The sequence below is a fragment of the Dasypus novemcinctus genome, chromosome 3 (genome assembly GCF_030445035.2).
Source record: "Dasypus novemcinctus isolate mDasNov1 chromosome 3, mDasNov1.1.hap2, whole genome shotgun sequence".
NCBI lineage: Eukaryota > Metazoa > Chordata > Mammalia > Cingulata > Dasypodidae > Dasypus > Dasypus novemcinctus.
Genome location: NC_080675.1, coordinates 167,663,634 through 167,682,469, shown reverse-complemented (window position 1 = coordinate 167,682,469; position 18,836 = coordinate 167,663,634). Strand labels below are relative to the sequence as shown.

The 18,836-nt window shown below is 40.4% G+C and overlaps 1 protein-coding gene across 1 annotated transcript in view; it reads right to left on the bottom strand.

Moving 5' to 3' along the window:
• Positions 1-18,836, bottom strand: part of AGBL1 (AGBL carboxypeptidase 1) — a 957,838-nt gene that overhangs the window by 760,855 nt on the left and 178,147 nt on the right. The window contains 1 exon segment of the mRNA XM_071212624.1: positions 3,916-3,953. Coding sequence (XP_071068725.1) covers positions 3,916-3,953 — 38 coding nt within the window.

Below are 18,836 nucleotides of genomic sequence, written 5' to 3'. Positions count from 1 at the left end.
TTAATCCATTTTACTTTATTAAGCTCCCAAAAGCAGATACTATAAAATGTTTTGGTTTTAACTATGGGAACTTATTCACTTACAAGCTTACAGTTTTGAAGCTGCTAAAATATTCAAATCAAGGTATCATCAAGGTAATGCTTTCTTCCTGAAGTCCAGTTGCCTGTTGGTGATCCTGGACTCCTCTGTCACATAATAAGGCACACGGTGATATCTGCTGGTCTCTCCCTTGTCTTCCAGGTTTCATTGGTTTCAGCTTCTTGCTTCTGTAGCTTTCTCTCCCTCTGTCTTAATTTCATTCTCTTATAAAGGATTCCAGTAAGAGGATTAAGACCCACCCTGAATGAGATAGGTCACATCTTAACTTAAGCTCCGACTCACCAAAGATCCTACTTAAAATGGTTCCACACCCACAATGGATTAACATTAAGAACATGTTTTCTGAGGTACATATAGCTTCAAATCACCACTCTCCACCCTCTGGACCCATAAATGACATATTCTTTCCATATTCAAGATACATACATTCCATCACAATATGCCAAAAGACTTAAATTATTTTAGTAACGATGTTAAGAATAAAGTCTCATCAAAATAGGTTATAGGTGTGGTCTGTCCTGGGACACAATTCCCCTCCATCTGTGGACCTGTGAAACCTAGAGAACAAGTTTATCTGCTTCCAATATACAATATACAATATTCTCTGAGGGAGAATCAGGATAAACATTCCCATTTTCATAGGGAGAAATTGGAAGGAAAACAGGTGTCATGGATCCCAAACAATTCCGAAGCCCTGCAGGGCACACTCCATTAGATTTTAAAGTCTGAGAGTCATCCACAGAAAGATGCTTTGTTTTGGGGCCTGATGGAGCGGCAGCCCCGCCTTTTCCAAGTGCTTATACAGCAGGCATGCTCTCCCCAAACACAGGGATGAAGACTTCAACATCGTCAAGCATTGGGATGATGGCCCATCTCTTAGCTCCACCCTTATCAAGCACTGCAGTGGCAGCCAGCCTCTCCACAATCATTCAGGCATTTAAGAAACCTGGGGTGGTAACACTCTTCCAGAACAAAGGCCCACCCTCGCCAAGCTCTAGGGCAGACTCACCCTTTCCACACATGTGGCTGGGCTTGTTCTCTTAGCCTGAGAAGATGTCTTCAGTCCAGACCTCAGATTCCATGATTCTGCCTTTGAAGCCATTTATCCTTTAATCTGTCCCTTTTCTGTTGCTTTTAATCCAGACTAACAGTGGTTCCATTCATACAAATCTCACAAAAAAAACTTGTTGATATGGCATGCAGTACAGAAGTCCAAACCCTCAGACAGTAGGACTTTCCACAGGTACTGACTGGATGACTGCACCTCCAATCCTGACTTGCACTAAAATGGCTGGACAGGCTCCACATTCAGTTAAGCCTTCACATGGAGCACTATTCTCTGGGGACTCACTTTCCAGAAGTTCAGAATTTTCCATACTATCAATTTTTGGTTCCTTTGTGCCCAGGAGCTCAGTTCTCAGCTTATCCCTTTCCTCTCTCATTTTATCATAAGCTGCAAGGTAAAGCCAGGTCATACATCCCACATTCAGTTTGGAAATCTGCTCAGCTCATCACTTCCAAATCTGCCTTCCATTTGACATCAGGACTCAATTTCGCCAAGTTCTCTGCCACTTTAAAACAAGGGTCACCTTTCTTCCAGCTCGTAATGACACATTCGTCATTTCTGTCTAAGACCTCATCGGAAGTACCTTTAGTGTCCTTATTTCTACCAAAATCTCTTCAAAGAAATCTAGGCCTTTTCTATAAAATACCTCACAATTCATCCAGGATCTACTCATTACCCAATTAAAAAGCCTTTTTTAACATTTTTGGTGTTTGCAATAGCAGCACCCCACTTTTGGTACCAAAATCTGTTTTAGTTTACTAAGCTGCCAAAAGCAGATACCATAAAAAGCATTGTCTTTAACAATGGGAATTTATTAGCTTACAAGCTTATGTTTTTGAGCCATTAAAATGTCCAAATCAAGGAGTCATCAAGACAATGCCTCCTTCCTGATGAGCCTGGATTCCTCTATCACATGGCAAGCCACACATTGGTGTCTGCTGGTCTCTCCTTTCTCTTCTGGGTGTCATTGCTTTCATCTTCTTGCTTTGTGGCTTTCTCTCTCTTTGTCTGAATCTCCTTTTCTTAAAAGGACTCCAGGGAGATGATTAAGACCCACCCTGAATGAGGTGGGTCACATCTTAAGTTAAGATCCTAATTACCAAAAGATTCTACTTACAATGGGTCCACACTCACAGAAATGGATTAACTTTAAGACCACACTTTTCTGGGGTACATAGAGCTTCAAAACACCACAGTCCACATTTTCACCTTCTGTTGGTTTCTCCTGGCCCTTTGGAGCATGTTTTATATGAATTCAGTTAATAATGGCATGTGACAACTTTCAGATTTTTATGCATTATAGGACCATTTTATATCAAAACTCTCAACTCTAAGCTTAAGGCCTAAGAAAGGTATGTTTGTAGAAAGGTAAGTCAACCTTAATCAGCTTGTAGGAAATTCTTTCCATGAAATACCAAGACCCCCACTGCCATGGGATGCCCTGAGGCTGAGCTGTAGGGAGGAGAATAAAGTCACTTTCCCAAGACATGACATTCACTGGTTGGCCTAGATGGCTATTGGGTCATTCTCAACACTTTTACTTCCTGCATCCAACAACTCCCTCACCTTGCTGCATCAAATACCTGGCATTATAATTGGGAGTGACAGAGTGAGCAGGTAAATAATGAGAACTGAGATGCCAAACCCAAGGCAAGTTCAGTCTTATGAACGAACAGTTCTCTCCCAAGAACTGCAGATAACACTTTCCCATCCCCTCGTATCTCAAGGGTTTCACACCTCATGGTCTCCACTCCCCAGCCTGCTCTCACCATTTTTACTCCTCCTGCAGGTCATGAAGCTGTGGATACACTTTTATTCTGTATAAAGTTCCAATAAACCAAATGAATTCAAGCTTCAATTTTTTCATCAGTCTATAAAAGGAAGCACCATGTGATAAGACTTCTTCTCCATGCTCATAGTTGACAGAGATGTATGTTTGGGGGGTAGAGGGTGTGTTTTATATATATATATATATATATATATATATATAGGTTTTATTAAAGTTTACCTATTACCCACAGGCCTCAGGCTCCCTTTAGAGGAAACAAACATCACAATTGAAGTAACTGGTTTCCAAGGTGCCAAATTAAAATAGATGAAGAAGTAAGGGTGAAAAATATAAGAATATTAAACTAAGACTTCTTCACTCCCAAGTGTATGGTGCCTTCTGTTATACTGCAAACATGAATTTTACTCCCAATGTAATAGGCCAGCAGGGCTACTAGGCAAAAAATATTAATTCTCAAATTATTCAGACCCCTAGAGCTATTCTGTTGCAATCACTCAAGTAACTGAGAAAAGAGCCAATTTTTAATATAAAATTTATTGTCAGCCTCTGCACTGTCAACATAATTTCCAGCTGCCCAAGAGTACAGAGTCTTGAACTAAATTGGGAAATCAACCCAAGAACACTACCTCCCACCCACTGCTATAATCTTTGCTTCCATCAGACCTGGAGCTTATTCCAACAGTCCTTAAGAGCTCCTGGTTGGAAGGAGCTGGAGAATATCTCAGACCCCATGGTAAAATATCATGGTGGCATTATTATGGACATGCATCAATGCAGAGATATTAACTCTCTCTTTGCAGTCATGTCCTTGGAATAGTTGTAATGTTCTCCATCTCACCCCCAAAACCCATGACATGGCTCTATTGTATTACAGGTCAAAAATGAGCCATGGAGGCAGAAGTATATCTTTCACTGAACTCAGGGGAGAAAAAAAGAACCACTTTTCAAAAGAGGTGCTTACTGGATTTCAGCAATGCTGCCAGAACTTCAGTGGCTGCCCTGGGGAAAGAGAAAGAGAAGTGAGAAAGACAATATTCAGCAGCCTTTTTGTCAGCCCATGGATCCCATCATCAGCCTGCTCATAGCTACCACCTAACAACCCATTATCAAGCAACTAGCAGGCCTTTTATTGCTATTGCCACTAACCATTAAAGAGGCATATCTGCAGAAATTTCACTAGGCAAGGCAAAGAGTCCATCTTGCAAATGTGTCTCTGGGGTCCCTTCTGCTGCTGAAAGTCTCTTCCTTTCCCCCTCATTCCTTCAACCTTCCACCAACTTCCTTACATGCTGCCTTGTTTTCTCTTGGTCACCCCAGCCAAAGCTCTTATCAGTCTCTTGATTTGTTTCTGGAAACACAGGGGACCCAGGAGGACTGGCTAGGGGAAAGGGAAGAGGGAAGTGGGAGTATCAGAGGCTGAATGAATACAGCAGTGAAGTGCAAACTTCTTCAGACACTCAAGCCCCTGGGGATACCCTGGAAAACACTCATGCATTGGAAAGCACTGATTCCTTAGAGTAGAAAATGGTGGCTTTCTTCCATGGAGGAATTTCACAACATGTGCATTGAAGAGAGGCAAAGGAGAATGAAGATGCCTTTTGACCCATGTTTTAGTGACCCATTCATCTGATCCCCAAGATGTGGAAGATCAGACAAAGACCCACTGGGCAGAGGTAAATTTCACAGGCATTGGGGGCACTATGGTGAATCTGAAAGAGAGAGTTTGCTTTCTTTTTTGAAGATTTGAAATATTCTGCATGGCCTCAGTAACTTCTCCTTAAGACCTGTTAAATAATGTTCTACTGCAATTGGCAAGCCCCTGAGGATTGGCAAAGCAGGCCAAAGAAACTGGGTCACTCATCAAGATTACATATGTGAGCAGAGCTGGGACCCCTGAACCCAGGAATCTCACTTTCCACCTCTGTTTCTTTCTCATCTGTTTTTCTGCAGAATCTTTCTCTAGCTGGCCCTGCCCTGGCCTCCACCTGATCGATGAGAGTTTAGTTGTCTTTGCAATATATTATCTGATATTGAGCAGCAGAGCTAGCCTTAAAAAACATAAATGAATGAATAAAAATAAAATAGAAAATGCAGCACTTGAGACAGCATTGCTTCCCATGATATACAAGGGAGCCCTACAATAGCAAAGGCCTGAAACTCAGAGGACCCGGTGCAAACCCACAGCCAGATGACACTGCAGCTCTGCAAGACCAACATGATCAGGGTCAGACATAAAGAAGGCGAGGCCTGTTTTCATGGATGGACTACTTCATGTAGCCTTCCCAACCATGCTTTCCTCTAAGTCAACTTTTGGCTTTTTCAGTCTCACTCTTTTCTAATCCCATATAGTTTGGCAACAGTGGCTTTAAACAGGGAACATATTGAAAGCGTTGGTGGGAATTCAAGGCAGTCTGAAGAATCTTGAAACTGTAGTGCATAGGGCCTGGCTTAGGCTAGAGCAAAATGAGGGGAAAGCAGAGCAGCCAGTTTAGCTTCATCAAAGGAGGTTAGGCAAAAAGGAAACCATGGAAACAGGGGAAGAATGAGGATGTTCCAAGCAAAGCATCCGGATCAAGCCTAGGTCACAGGCCAGGTCTATATGGGGTGATCCTGCATTTCTGGTTTGCGTGGCACGTCTGTGTCATAAATAAGGTGATGATCCATTGGATAACAGCAATATGAGAGAGACTAGTGTCAGGAAGGAACTGACAGCAAGCAGACCCGTTAGAAGGATGAGAAGCGAAAAGGGCTCCAACTAAAATAGTAGCTTGGAGGAAGAAGGGAGAGAGATGGGGTTAAAGGGAAATTTAGAGCCTTGCTACGTTTTGTGAACCAAACTGTCTTCCCAAACAAAGAGATGTTGAAGTCCTAATCCCCAGTACATCAGAACATGACCATATTTGGAGATAAGGTTATTGTACATCAAGTTAGGCACATTAAAATGATGTCATTCTAGAGTAGGGTGGGCCTGTAATCCAGTAGGAAGTGGCAAAGAGACACAGACACAGGGGATGCTATATGACAACTGAGGCAGAGTTTGAAGCCCAAGGATTATCAGCAAAACATCAGAAGATGAGAAGAGGGAAAGAAGGATTCTCCGCTACAGATTATAGACTTCTGGTATCCAGAACCAAGAGACAATAAATTTCTGTTGTTTTAAGCCATGCAGTTTGTGATGCATGTAGGAAACCAATATACCACTCAAATGTAGTCCTCAGAACAGCAGCCTCTGTGTTTCCTGGAAGCTGAAATAGACACATAGAACCTCAAACCACATCCCTGACATGCTGAATCAGAATCTTCATTTTAGCAAGATCCCCAGGTAATTCACAAGCACAGTAAAGTTTGCACACATTGGTTTAGAGGACAGCATCACTGTGGCTGGGTTGCTGCTTAGATGTTGAGAGGAAGACTGAAGGTAACTCACAGATCTCAACCCTAATAACAAGATAACATAAAATAAATAGAATCCAGAAAGTGATATTATATGGCAAGCAACATATAGTTAGTGTCACATGAGTCAAAGAGGTGGGATAATTTCTGAAAGATGAGAAAAGATTCTCTTTCTTTACAGGTTATAATTGGAGGATCAACATGTCATCCAGTGTAGGGTACATATAGGACAATGATGGAGATAAGATTTAAGGCCAAAACCCAGTATTTAATGAGACTAAATTCTGTAGGTAATGACAAGCCATTCAGGTTTTTTGGTTCAAAAGGGGTTGGTGGCAAGAATGGAAATGTGAGAGGAAGGATGTGAGCAAAGACTTAAGATTTGATGGCAGATTAGTTACGGAGGACAAAGGAAAGGAAACAATCTGTGATGCCACTGAAATTTTCAGCCTGGGTAAAGGGGAAAAAAGACTAAGAAGGAAAACTAAGGTATACAAAGAAGATAATGACTTAGATTTATGGAATGCTGCCCTCTTTTTTTCCCAGCTTTAACGCTATAAAGAAAAACCCATCAGAAGCAAGCCAACTACTTTGTCAATCAATGGCTAAACCCACAAGAAGCAAATGTTTAAGTTGCTAAAGATTAAATGAGTAAGAAAATATTAAATTACTTTCACTCTAAGAACCAAAGCCTACCACACTGAACAGGGGACCTGGAACTCCAAAGTTAGTGTCTCTGGGGGTGCTTTTGGACATGGATGTCGGGCACCCATGGATTTTGTAGCTCTATTGATTTTACAGTAAAGGACTTTGGGTAAGACACTGCTTTCTTAAACTTTAAATGACTGAAATTTATTTAACAGCTTAATACAACACACGTGTATTATCTCACAGTTTCTGTGGGTCAGGAATCCTCTATTCTACAAGTTCCAGTAAACAGGAACCATGTTGTTGTTTTCTTATTATTCTATCCCCACATCTGAGTAGTATTTTAACACTGAACATCATTGAATATTTGTTGAGCTTTTTCCAAAAGACAGGCACTAGTACACACACACACACACACACACACACATTCATTTATTCAAAAATACTTAATGAGGGAAGCCAACTTGGCCCAGTGGTTGGGGCATCTATCTGCCACATGGAAGGCCCGTGGTTTGAGCCTCGGGCCTCTCTGACCCAAGTGGAGCTGGCCCGTGCATGGTACTGATGCACGCAAGGAGTGCTGTGCCATGCAGGGGTGTCCCGGCGTGGGGGAGTCCCATGCGCAGGGAGTGCGCCCCATAAGGAGAGCTGCCCAGTGCGAAAGAAAGTGCAGCCTGCCTAGGAATGGCACCGCCCACACAGAGAGCTGAGGCAACAAGATGACACAACAAAAAGAAACAGGTTCTCACACTGCTGGCAGCAACAGAAGTGGACAAAGAAGAAGACGCAGCAAATGGACACAGAGAACAGACAACCGGGGCAGGGGGAGTGGGGGAGAAGGGGAGATAAATAAATAAATAAGTAAATCTTTAAAAATATATATTTAATGAGATTCTACTATGCACTGGGATAATTGATTTTAAAAAACAAAGATTCTTACCCCCAAAGAGCTTACATTCTAGGAATTTGAGATGGAGAAAATAATAGTTAACAAATATTTTTGAAAAGTGCATTAAATTAATATTCTGAAATGTAATAAATGCTATGGGGAAAAAAAGGTATAACAGGGTAGAGATCAGATGTGCAGGGATGAGTTACAAGTTTTAGAGTAGGCTTTAGAGTAGGCTTCATTTAAAAGGCAACATATGAACAAAGACATAAAGAAGTTGTCATGCAAATATCAGGAGGAATTGTGCACCAAGATTTGCAGATGCTCAAAAGTGACAGCAGGTCTAACATGTTCAAAGAACAATGAAGTGGACAGAACTTCTGGAGTCAAGAGGATGAGGGTAAAGGAATAGGCATTGAGATCAAGGAATTAGAGAATACAATTGACATAGGGGCTGAAAAAAAAAAATGCTAAGCACTTCCACCGAAGGATTCACTGCAGGATTTTGAGCAATGCTCTAACAGGTCTTAAGAATTCTCTGGCTGTGGTAATTATGGATAAAATTAAAAGTTAAAAAAGGAATCTAGAGAGGTAAGAGTAGAAGCTGGGAGGCTAGTTAGAAAGCTGTATGGAACACAAACTGAATTCACAAAACATAAAAAGGTTTATGTAAAACAACTATGTGGAATTTCTGCCAGGAATGCAAGGTTGATTTAACATCTGAAAATCAATCAATGTAATACACTATATAAATAAAATAAAAGATAACAACCACTTGATCATCTCAATAGAAACATAAAAAGCATTTAATAAAGCCAATTGCAATTTCATGATTAAAAAAAATAAGACTCAACAAACTAGTGCTATAAGGAAACTGCCTTAATCTGATAAAGTAGTCTACAAAAAAGCAAGAGCTAACATGATACTCAATAGAGAAAGACTAAATGCTTTCCGGCTAAGATCAGGAACAAGATAAGGGTGTTCACTCTTGTCACATATGTTTAACATTGTACTGGAGGTTCTAGCAGGGAAATTAGGCAAAAATCAAATAAAAATTAAAATTAAACATAAAATAAAATAAAAGGTCTGTAGATCAGAAAAGAACAAGTTAAACTACATCTATTTGCAGATGGCCTAATCTTACATATGGAAAATCCTAAGAAATCCAATTAAAAAAATAGTTACAACTAATAAATTAGTTCAGCTATATAGCAGGATACAAGATCAATATAAAAATATATATTTCTATATACTATCACTGAGCAGTTAAAAATGAAATTTAAAAAGCAAAAGGAATAAAATACCTGGTTATAAATTTAACAAAAGAAGTGCAAGACTTGTATACTGAAAACTAGAAAGCATTTCTGCAGAAAATTAAAGAAGATCTAAATAAATGAGCTGGAAGACTTAGCATTGTTAAGATGGCCATACTGCCCAAATTGATCCACAGATTCCATGCAATCTCTATCAAAATTCCAGTTGCCATTTTTGTCAGCTGCAATTATGCCAGAAATTGACAAGCTGATCCTGAAACTCATCGGAAGTGTAAGGGATACAGAATATCCCATTTTTTAAAATAAAAAAAGAACAAAGTTGGAAGATTCATACTTCACAATTTTAAAAACTACTACAAAGCTACAGTAATCAAGACAGTGTGTGTTGGGGATTGACTCATGTCCCCCCAAAAGACATGTTTATGTCCTAAACCCTGGTCCGGTAGGTGTGAACTAATTTGTAAATGAGCCTTTTGAAGATGTTATTAGTTAAGGTGTACCAAAACTGAATGAGTGTGAGCCTTAATACAATGAGGCTGAAGTACTTATAAACAAAGGAAATTGGACAAGGAGAAAAAAGTTAAAAGAAGAGCAAGAAGCTGAAAAGCAATGGAACCCAGAAGAGAAAGGAGAAGACATGACCATGTGCATTGCCATGTGACACAATAGTCAAGGACCAAGGATAACTACTAGTCAGGCCCAGAACACTACAGTCTTCAAGGGGAAAAAACATCACTTTGCTGACACTTCAATTTTAGATTTCCCCTGGTCTCAAAATCATGAGCCAATAAATTCCCATTGTTTAGGGCAACCCATTGCATGGTATTTGTTTAAGCAACCAGGAAACTAAAGAAGCATGGTACTAGAATATGGATAGTCATTTAAATCAGTGGAATATAATTGAGAGCCCATAAATAAATGCTCACATCTAGAGTCAATGATTTTCAACCAGGGTGTGAGGACTATCCAGTGGGAAAAGAACAGAATATTCAGTAAATCGTACTGAGATAATTGGATATCCACATGCAAAAGAAGGAATTTGGGCCCCTACCTCACACTATACATAAAAACTAATTCAAAATGTGATATATATCTAAAGATAAGAGCTAAAGTTATAAAAATCCTAGAAGAAAACATAGAAATAAATCTTCATGACATTGGGTTAAGCAATTTTTTTAGATATGAATCAAAAACAGGCAACAAAAGTAAAAATAGAGGAGGCAGGACAAGATTGTGTCAGAGTTAATGCACCCACATCATCTCTCCTGCAAAAAAGCAGCTAAGTGGGGACAAAATCCTGCCTGAGTGAGCTGTTTTGGGAACCCACAAAGCAGGAGGCTTCAGGACATAACTCTGGTGAAAGTGCAACAGGAGGACTGATTGCTAAAGTTAAAACCGTGAGGCCGGAGCTGTGGGATGGCTGAGCCCTTCCCTTTGGGCAGGAAGCTGTGGCATTCCCAGAATCTGGAAGATCACAGAACTGGAGAAGACAAATTCCGAGAGTGGGAGGGTTCAGGTGAAGGATGGAGAGGGGTCCCATGAGTGTGGTTTCAATTGTATGGAACCCCCTTTTTTGAGCTTTGAGGAGCATACCAACCAGCTTGAGGAGAAACCAGAAAGAGGGGAGAGGTGAGCCTGCTGAGGCAGCCTGATGTACCTAACCTCCCTGGGATAGGGAAAATTGGTCTGGGAGAAGGTGGAGCCAGACAATTGACTGGTCCTGTGCAGCACACCTGGGGAAGGGGGCAGTGGGAACAGCTTGGAAGGCTTCCAGGAGCATATTTGGGGTTCCCGGCAAGTTGTGAGTGTTCTCTCCTGTGGAGATTGAGTGTCATTGTTTTCTGTGGTGGTTTGGTTCACCAGGGTCTCTTGGAAACTAAGGTATAGTGGTCTTGCAAGGAGAGACATGCTGTTTCCATGGCTATGCTTGCAACCTAAGGAATGCGGCAGTTAAGAGTTTGGAGCAAACAGGACGAAGCTGTTACAGGCTGAAAGAAAAGATGAGCACATATACTTTGTGGTTAGATAGAACACTTAGACTTTGTACCTTGAGATAAGATTTTTTCAGTTCCTTAGATCATGAGTAATGCTAATAGCTAACTGCATGTTGCTACTTGTTCTCACGTAGACTGGGGTATATAGAGAGTCCCTTGTATACAATAAAGTTGTCTCAGGAGTCTCTATTTGCAGACCCCCTGATCCCAGCTCTCTCTCTTTCTTTCTCTTTGTTTCATTCCTGATACCGTTCAGGCCCAAATCTCCAACAAGGGTCCCATTTGAATTTCAGAGGGGAGCTCTCATGTGGGCTTCTGGCTGCCCTGGGAGAGAGGGAAGTGGGGAAGGGAGAAAGCCGGGAAGAACAGATTCCTAATCAGTTTGTTCAATTACAAGGAGTCGATCCTGCCCCGGGAAAGGGACTCTCCTTGAGAAACAGGCCAACCCAGAGGGACGGTTTGGCTCAATGAAGGAGTTTCAGCCTTAAATGTGCAAGGTCTCTGGTTCAGTTCCTGGCTCCTCTTAAAATAGTGACCTATTGGGATATTAAACATCTAGCTGATATTTTGGGACAGGGAAAACATAGGCATTGTCTTTGTATTACCTTCCCTTTTGTCTCTTATTTTTCATTTAAAAAAAAGATTACTTTTGTTACATAATTGAACTTAGTTTACTCACTAAAACCCACTTCAAAATCTGCAGTGAGAACGCTACCAGGTAATTGACTGATAAACATCAGCAGCCTGACAAGCTCCACAGGGGCTTAAGAGGGAAGTCTGGTTTTGCTTAATGGTTGGTTGACTCCTTGCTTGAGGGCTTGTCTGGTTTTTGTTTAGTTTGGTTTTCTTGTCTTTCCTTCCTCTTTATCCATACCCCCAACCCTTTTTTTCTTTTTTCTTTTCAATTAGATACTGCTGTCTTGTTTCTTGTTTGCTGTGCTTCCTCTTCCCTGATTTCCTCTTTTCTGTGTGTACTGATTTTGGCTACCAATGCTATCTCTTTTCCTTCCTACATCTTTCTACCTTTCACCTTCTGTTGTTGCTCTTACATTCCACTTCTCTTTGCTTATCCCCCAATTTTTCTGTTTTTTTAATTTCTAACATTTCTATTATGTTTTCTATCTTTTATTAACTCTTAATCTTGGAAGCAGACTTGGCCCAGTGGTTAGGGCAGCCGTCTACCACATGGGAGGTCCGCGGTTCAAACCCCGGGCCTCCTTGACCCGTGTGGAGCTGGCCCATGCGCAGTGCTGATGCGTGCAAGGAGTGCCGTGCCACGCAGGGGTGTTCCCCATGTAGGGTAGCCCCACGCGCAAGGAGTGCACCCCGTAAGGAGAGCTGCCCAGCGCGAAAGACAGTTCAACCTGCCCAGGAATGGCGCCATACACATGGAGAGTTGATGCAACAAGATGACGCACCACACAACAAAAAGAAACACAGATTCCCATGTCGCTGATAACGACAGAAGCGGACAAAGAAGATGCAGCAAATAGACACAGAGAACAGACAACTGGGGTGGGGGGGAGAAGGGGAGAGAAATAATTAAATAAATAAATCTTTTAAAAAAACTCTTAATCTTATCATCCTTTCTTTTCTCTTTCCCTCTCTCCTGATCACAATGGCATTTTAATTCATACTATATTCTTCTCCATATTCAATTTCCCATTTCATTATAGGCACTCCACTTTTTTATTCCTTTAACTCTACACTGCTTACATGACTTTAATATTCATTCTCCTAGGTCTTATACAGTTATTCTGCTAACATATACTATCAAAACTACTATACTTCTCCTTTCTTACTTCTTTTGCTCTCCCAGGCCCAAATCTTTTTCCTTCAAGGGAACTTAGACAACAACAAGGAAATACAATAAGAAGAACAAAGTGTCAAAGAGAAAACTTAACACACACACACAAAAGCACCTAAATAAAACTTGAGGCTGGATGGAGAAGCTAATCAACTGAAAAACTCCATCAACATAAAAAGACAACCAGACAGTAACAAAAAATTACAAACCTTACCAATAATCAAGAAGACACGGCCCATTCCAATGAACAAACTAAAAACCAGGAAGAGGAGCAGAACATTGAACAACGAATCAAGGCTCTCCAAAACAATATCATGGGCTAACTTAATAAAGTAAAGGAAGAGATTAAGGATATTAGGAAAACACTTGGAGAACATACTGAAGAAATTGTAAACATACACAAAATACACCATGGATATGATGGTGATGAATGGCATAATCCAAGAAATCAAAAATACACTCTCAGGTAATAACACCAGATTTGAAGAGGCAGAGGAAAGTAGTAGTGATGTGGAAGACAAGACATATGAAATCAAACAGTTAGTAGAATTGATAGAGAAAAAGATAGAAAAAATCAAGCAGGATCTTAGGGATCTGAATGACAACACAAAATGCACAAACATATGCATTATAGGTATCCCAGAAGGAGAAGAGAAAGGAAAGGGGACAGAAGGGGTTTTGGAAGAAATAATGGCTGAAAAATTCCCAAACCTATTGAGGGAGATAGCTGTACCTATCCAGGAAATGCAATAAACCCCAAACAGTATAAATCCCAACAGACCTACCCAAGACATACACTTGTCAAATTATCCAATGCTCAAAATGAAGAGAAAATACTGAAGGCAGCAAGAGAAAAGAGAACCATCACATACAAGGGAAGCTCAATAAGATTAAGTGCTGATTTCTCATTGAAACCATGAAGGCAAGAAGGCAGTGGTATGACATAGGCAAGGTACTAAAAGAAAAAAAATTCCAGCCAAGAATACTCTATCAGTAAAGCTGGCATTCAAAAATGATGGAGAGTTCAAATATTCACAGATAAACAGAAACTAAGAAAGTATGCCAGTAAGAAACCTGCCCTTCAAGAAATACTAAAGGGAGGAGGAAAGAAAAAAAAAGAAGAGACAAAGTTGGAGGAGAGTATAAGAACAACGGAAAAGACAAAAAGAGAAATAAAACAACATGTGACATACACGAATCCAAAGAAAATATGCCTAATGTAAGTAATTCCTTGAAAATAATAACACTGAATGTTAATGGATTAAACTCAGCTATCAAGAGACATAAATTGGCAGAATGGATAAGGAAATATGACCCATCTCTATGCTATCTACAAAAAAAACAACCTTAGACCCACGGGTTCAAGGAGGTTGAAAGTGAAGGGCTGGAAAACTCTTACAAGCAAACAATAACGAAAAAAGGGCAGGAGTAGCTACACTAATATTGGACAAAATAGACTTTAAATCCAAAACTGTTGTGAGAGACAAAGATGGACACTACATATTAGTAAAAGGGGTAATCTCTCAAGATGAAAAAACAATCATAAACATTTATGCACCTACTCAGGGTGCCTCAAAATATGTGAGGCAAAGACTGGAAAAACCAAATGGAGGAATAGATGCCTTTACAATTATAATGGGGGACTTTAATACACCATTATCACCATTAGACAGAACATCTCAACAGAGAATCAATGAAGAAACAAAGACTTTGAATAATGTATTAGAGGATCTGGACCTAATAGACCTATACAGAACATTACACCTAAACACAGAAGGATATGCATTCTTCTCAAGCACACATGGATCATTCTCTAAGACAGACCACAGGCTGGGCCACAGAGAAAGTCTCAACAAATTCAGAAACACTTAAATCATACAAAATAATTTCTCTGACCACAGCAGAATGAAGCTGGAAATCTGCGAGGGCCAGAGAACCAGATTGGCACAAAGATAGGGAAGCTAAGCAACGCACTCTTAGACAAATAGTAGGTCAAGGAGGAAATCTCAAAAGAAATAAATAACTACCTTGAAACCAATGAAAATGACATCTTAATGTATCAAAACTTATGGAATGCAGCAAAAGGTGAGAGGGAAATTCATAGCCATAAATTCATACATCAAAAAAGAAGAAAGATGGGAAGTGGACTTGGCCCAGTAGATAGGGCATCTGTCTACCACATGAGAGGTCCGCAGTTCAAATCCCAGGCCTCCTTGACCCGTGTGGAGCTGGCCCACGTGAGGTGCTGATGAGCACAAGGAGTGCCCTGCCACTCATGGGTGTCCCCGCATAGGGAAGCCCCACTCACAAGGAGTGCACCCCATAAGGAGAGCCTCCCAGCACAAAAGAAAGTGCATCCTGCCCAAGAATGGCACCGCAAACAGGGAGAGCTGACACAGCAAGATGACACAACAAAAAGAAACACAGATACCTGTGCCACTGACAACAACAGAAGCAGACAAAAAGAACATGCAGCAAATGAACACAGAGAACAGTCAACTGGGACGGGCGGGAAGGGGAGAGAAATAAACAAAAATAAATCTTTAAAAAAAAAGAAGAAAGACCTAACTGCACACTTGGAGGATTTAGTAAAAAGTCTACAAAATAACCTCAAAGAATAAGAAAGAAATAACAAAGATCGGAGCAGAACTAAATGAAATAGACAATAAGAAATCACTAGAAAAAATAAAACAAGGGCCAAATCTTTGAGAAGAGCAATAAAATTGGCAAACCCTTAGCTAGACTAACAAAGAAAAAAAGAAAGAAGATGCAAATACACAAAAGAAGAAATGAGAAAGGGGATATCACCACAGACCCCACAGAAATAAAGCCTATCATAAGAGGATACTTTGAAAAACTACATGCCAACAAGAAGGACAATTAAGAGGAAATGGACAGATTCCTTGAAAAACATAACCAGCCAACATGAATGAAAGAAGAAATTGATTATTTCAACAAACCATCACAAGTAAAAAGATAGAATCAGTCATTAAAAACCTCCCAACTAAGAAGAACCCGGCCAGATGGATTCACAGGTGAATTCTACCAAACGTTCTGGAAAGACCTAATAACAATCTTGCTTAAACTCTTCCAAAAAATCAAAATAGAAGGAACATTGCCTAATTCATTACATGATGCCAACATTACCCTAATACCAAAGCCAAACAAAGACACCACAAGAAAGGAAAATTACAGACCAGTCTCTCTAATGAAACTAGATGCTAAAATCCTCAACAAAATACTTGTTAATCATATTCAACAACACATCAAATGAATTATACACCATGACCAAGTGAGCTTCATCCCTGGTATGCAAGGATGGTTCAACATAAGAAAATTAATCAATGTAATAAACCACATAAACAGATTGAAAGGAAAAAATCACATAATCATATCTATAGATGCAGAGAAAACATTTGACAAAATACAACACACTTTCCTGATAAAAACACTGCAAAAGATAGCAATAGAAGGAACCTTTCTGAACTTTATAAAGGGTATACATGAAAAACCCACAGGTAGCATCATTTACAATGGTGAAATCCTAAAATCTTTCCCTCTAAGAGCAGGAATAAGACAAGGATGCCCACTACCACCTCTCCTATTTAACATTGTGTTAAAAGTGTTTGCTTGAGCACTGAAGCAAGAAACATATGAAAAGCATCCAAATTGGAAAGGAAGAAGTCAAAATTTCACTATTTGCAAATGACATGATCCTATATATAAAAATCCTGAGAAGTCTACAACAAAACTTCTAGAACTTATAAATGAGTTCAGGAAAGTCACAGGTTATAAGATCAATGCGCAAACTTCAGTAGCATTTCTGTACACCAATAATGAGCAATCTGAGGAGGAAATCAAGAAAAAAATACCATTTACAGTAGTAAATTAAAAAATCAAATACCTAGGAATAACTTTAACTAAAGATGTAAAAGACTTATACACAGAAAACTACACAACACTGCTAAAGGAAATCAAAGAAGACTTAAATAAATGGAAGAATATTCCCTGTTAATGGTTCATTAAGATGTCTATCCAGCCTAAACTGATCTACAGATTTAATTCAATCCTAATAAAAATCAACACAGCATTTTTTTTCAACTGGAAGAACTATGAAATTTACTTGGAAGGGAAAGAGGCCCCAAATAGCCAAAGACATTTTGAAAAAAACAATGAAATCGGAGGAATCACACTACCTGACTTTAAAACATACTACAAAGCTATAGTGGTCAAAATGGCATGGTATTGGCACAAGGACAGACATACTGACCAATGGAACCAAACTGAGACTTCAGATATAGATTCTCACTTACACAGTCACCTGATATTCAACAAGGTCACCAAGCCCACTCAACTGGGAGGGAATGTCTCTTCAACAAATGGTGCTTGGAGAAATGGATATTAATATGCAAAAAATGGGAGGGGCAGATTTGGCCAATGGATGGGGCATTCACATACCACATGGGAGGTCCAGGGTTCAAGCCCAGGGCCTCCTGGCCTGTGTGATGAGCTGGCCCATGTGCAGTGTTGATGTGTGTGGGGAGTGCCATGCCACCCAGGGGTGTCCCTGCATAGGGAAGGCCCATAAGGAGTGCACTCCATAAGGAGAGCTACCAGTGTGAAAAAAGTGTAGCCTGCCCAGGAGTGAAGCCACACACATGGAGAGCTGACTCAGCAAGATGACGCAACAAAAAGAGACACAGATTCCCGGTGCTGCTGACAAGAATACAAGCGGACACAGAAAGCAGACAACTGGGGCGGGGGGGGGGGGGGGGAGAAAGGGAAGAGAAATAAATAAAAATAAATAAATCTTAAAAATAAATAAATAAATAAATGAGGGAGGAATACCATCATACACCTTATACAAAAATCAACTCAACATAGATCAAAGATCTAAATATAAGAGCCAAGACCATAAAGACCTTGGAAAACAATGTAAGGAAGCATCTACAGGACTTTGTAATAGGAAATGGCTTCAGGAACTTCACACGCAAAGCATGAGCAATGAAAGGAAAAACAGATAAATGGGATCTCTTCAAATTTAAAGCCTTTTGCACCTCAAAGGAGTTTATCAAGAAAGTGAAAAGACAGCCCTCCCAAGGAGAAAATATTTGGGAACCATATATCTGATAGGAGCCTAATATCCAGTATGTATAAAGAAATCCTATATCGTGAAAATAAAAACAAGTCATTTTAAAAATGGGCAAGAGATTTGAACAGACACTTCTCCAAAGAAATACAAATGGCTAAAAAGCACGTGAAAAGATGCTCAACATACTAGCTATTAGGGAAGCACACATCAAAACTACAATGGGTACCATCTTAAACCCATTAGACTGGTAGCTATTAAAAAAACAGAGAACTACAAGTGTTGGAGAGGATGTGGAGGAATGGGAACACTCATCCACTGCTAGTGGGAATGTAGAACAATCTAGCCATTGTGGAGGACAGTTTGGTGGTTCCTTAAAAAAGTAGCTATAAATTTTCCGTATGACCCAGCAATTCCACTGCTGGGCATATACCCCTAGGAACTGAAAACAAGAACAAGCACCGAAAAATATACCCCCCAATGTTCAAAGCAGCATTATTGACTATTACCAAAAGTTGGAATCACCCCAAATGCCCATCAACAGATGAATGGAGGGAAACGGACTTTGGCCCAGTGGTTAGGGCGTCTGTCTACCATATGGAAGGTCCGCGGTTCAAACCCCGGGCCTCCTTGACCCGTGTGGAGCTGGCCATGTGCAGTGCTGATGCGCGCAAGGAGAGCAGTGCCACGCAAGGGTGTCCCCCGCGTGGGGGAGCCCCACGTGCAAGGAGTGCGCCCGTGAGGAGAGCCGCCCAGCGTGAAAAGAAAGTGCAGCCTGCCCAGGAATG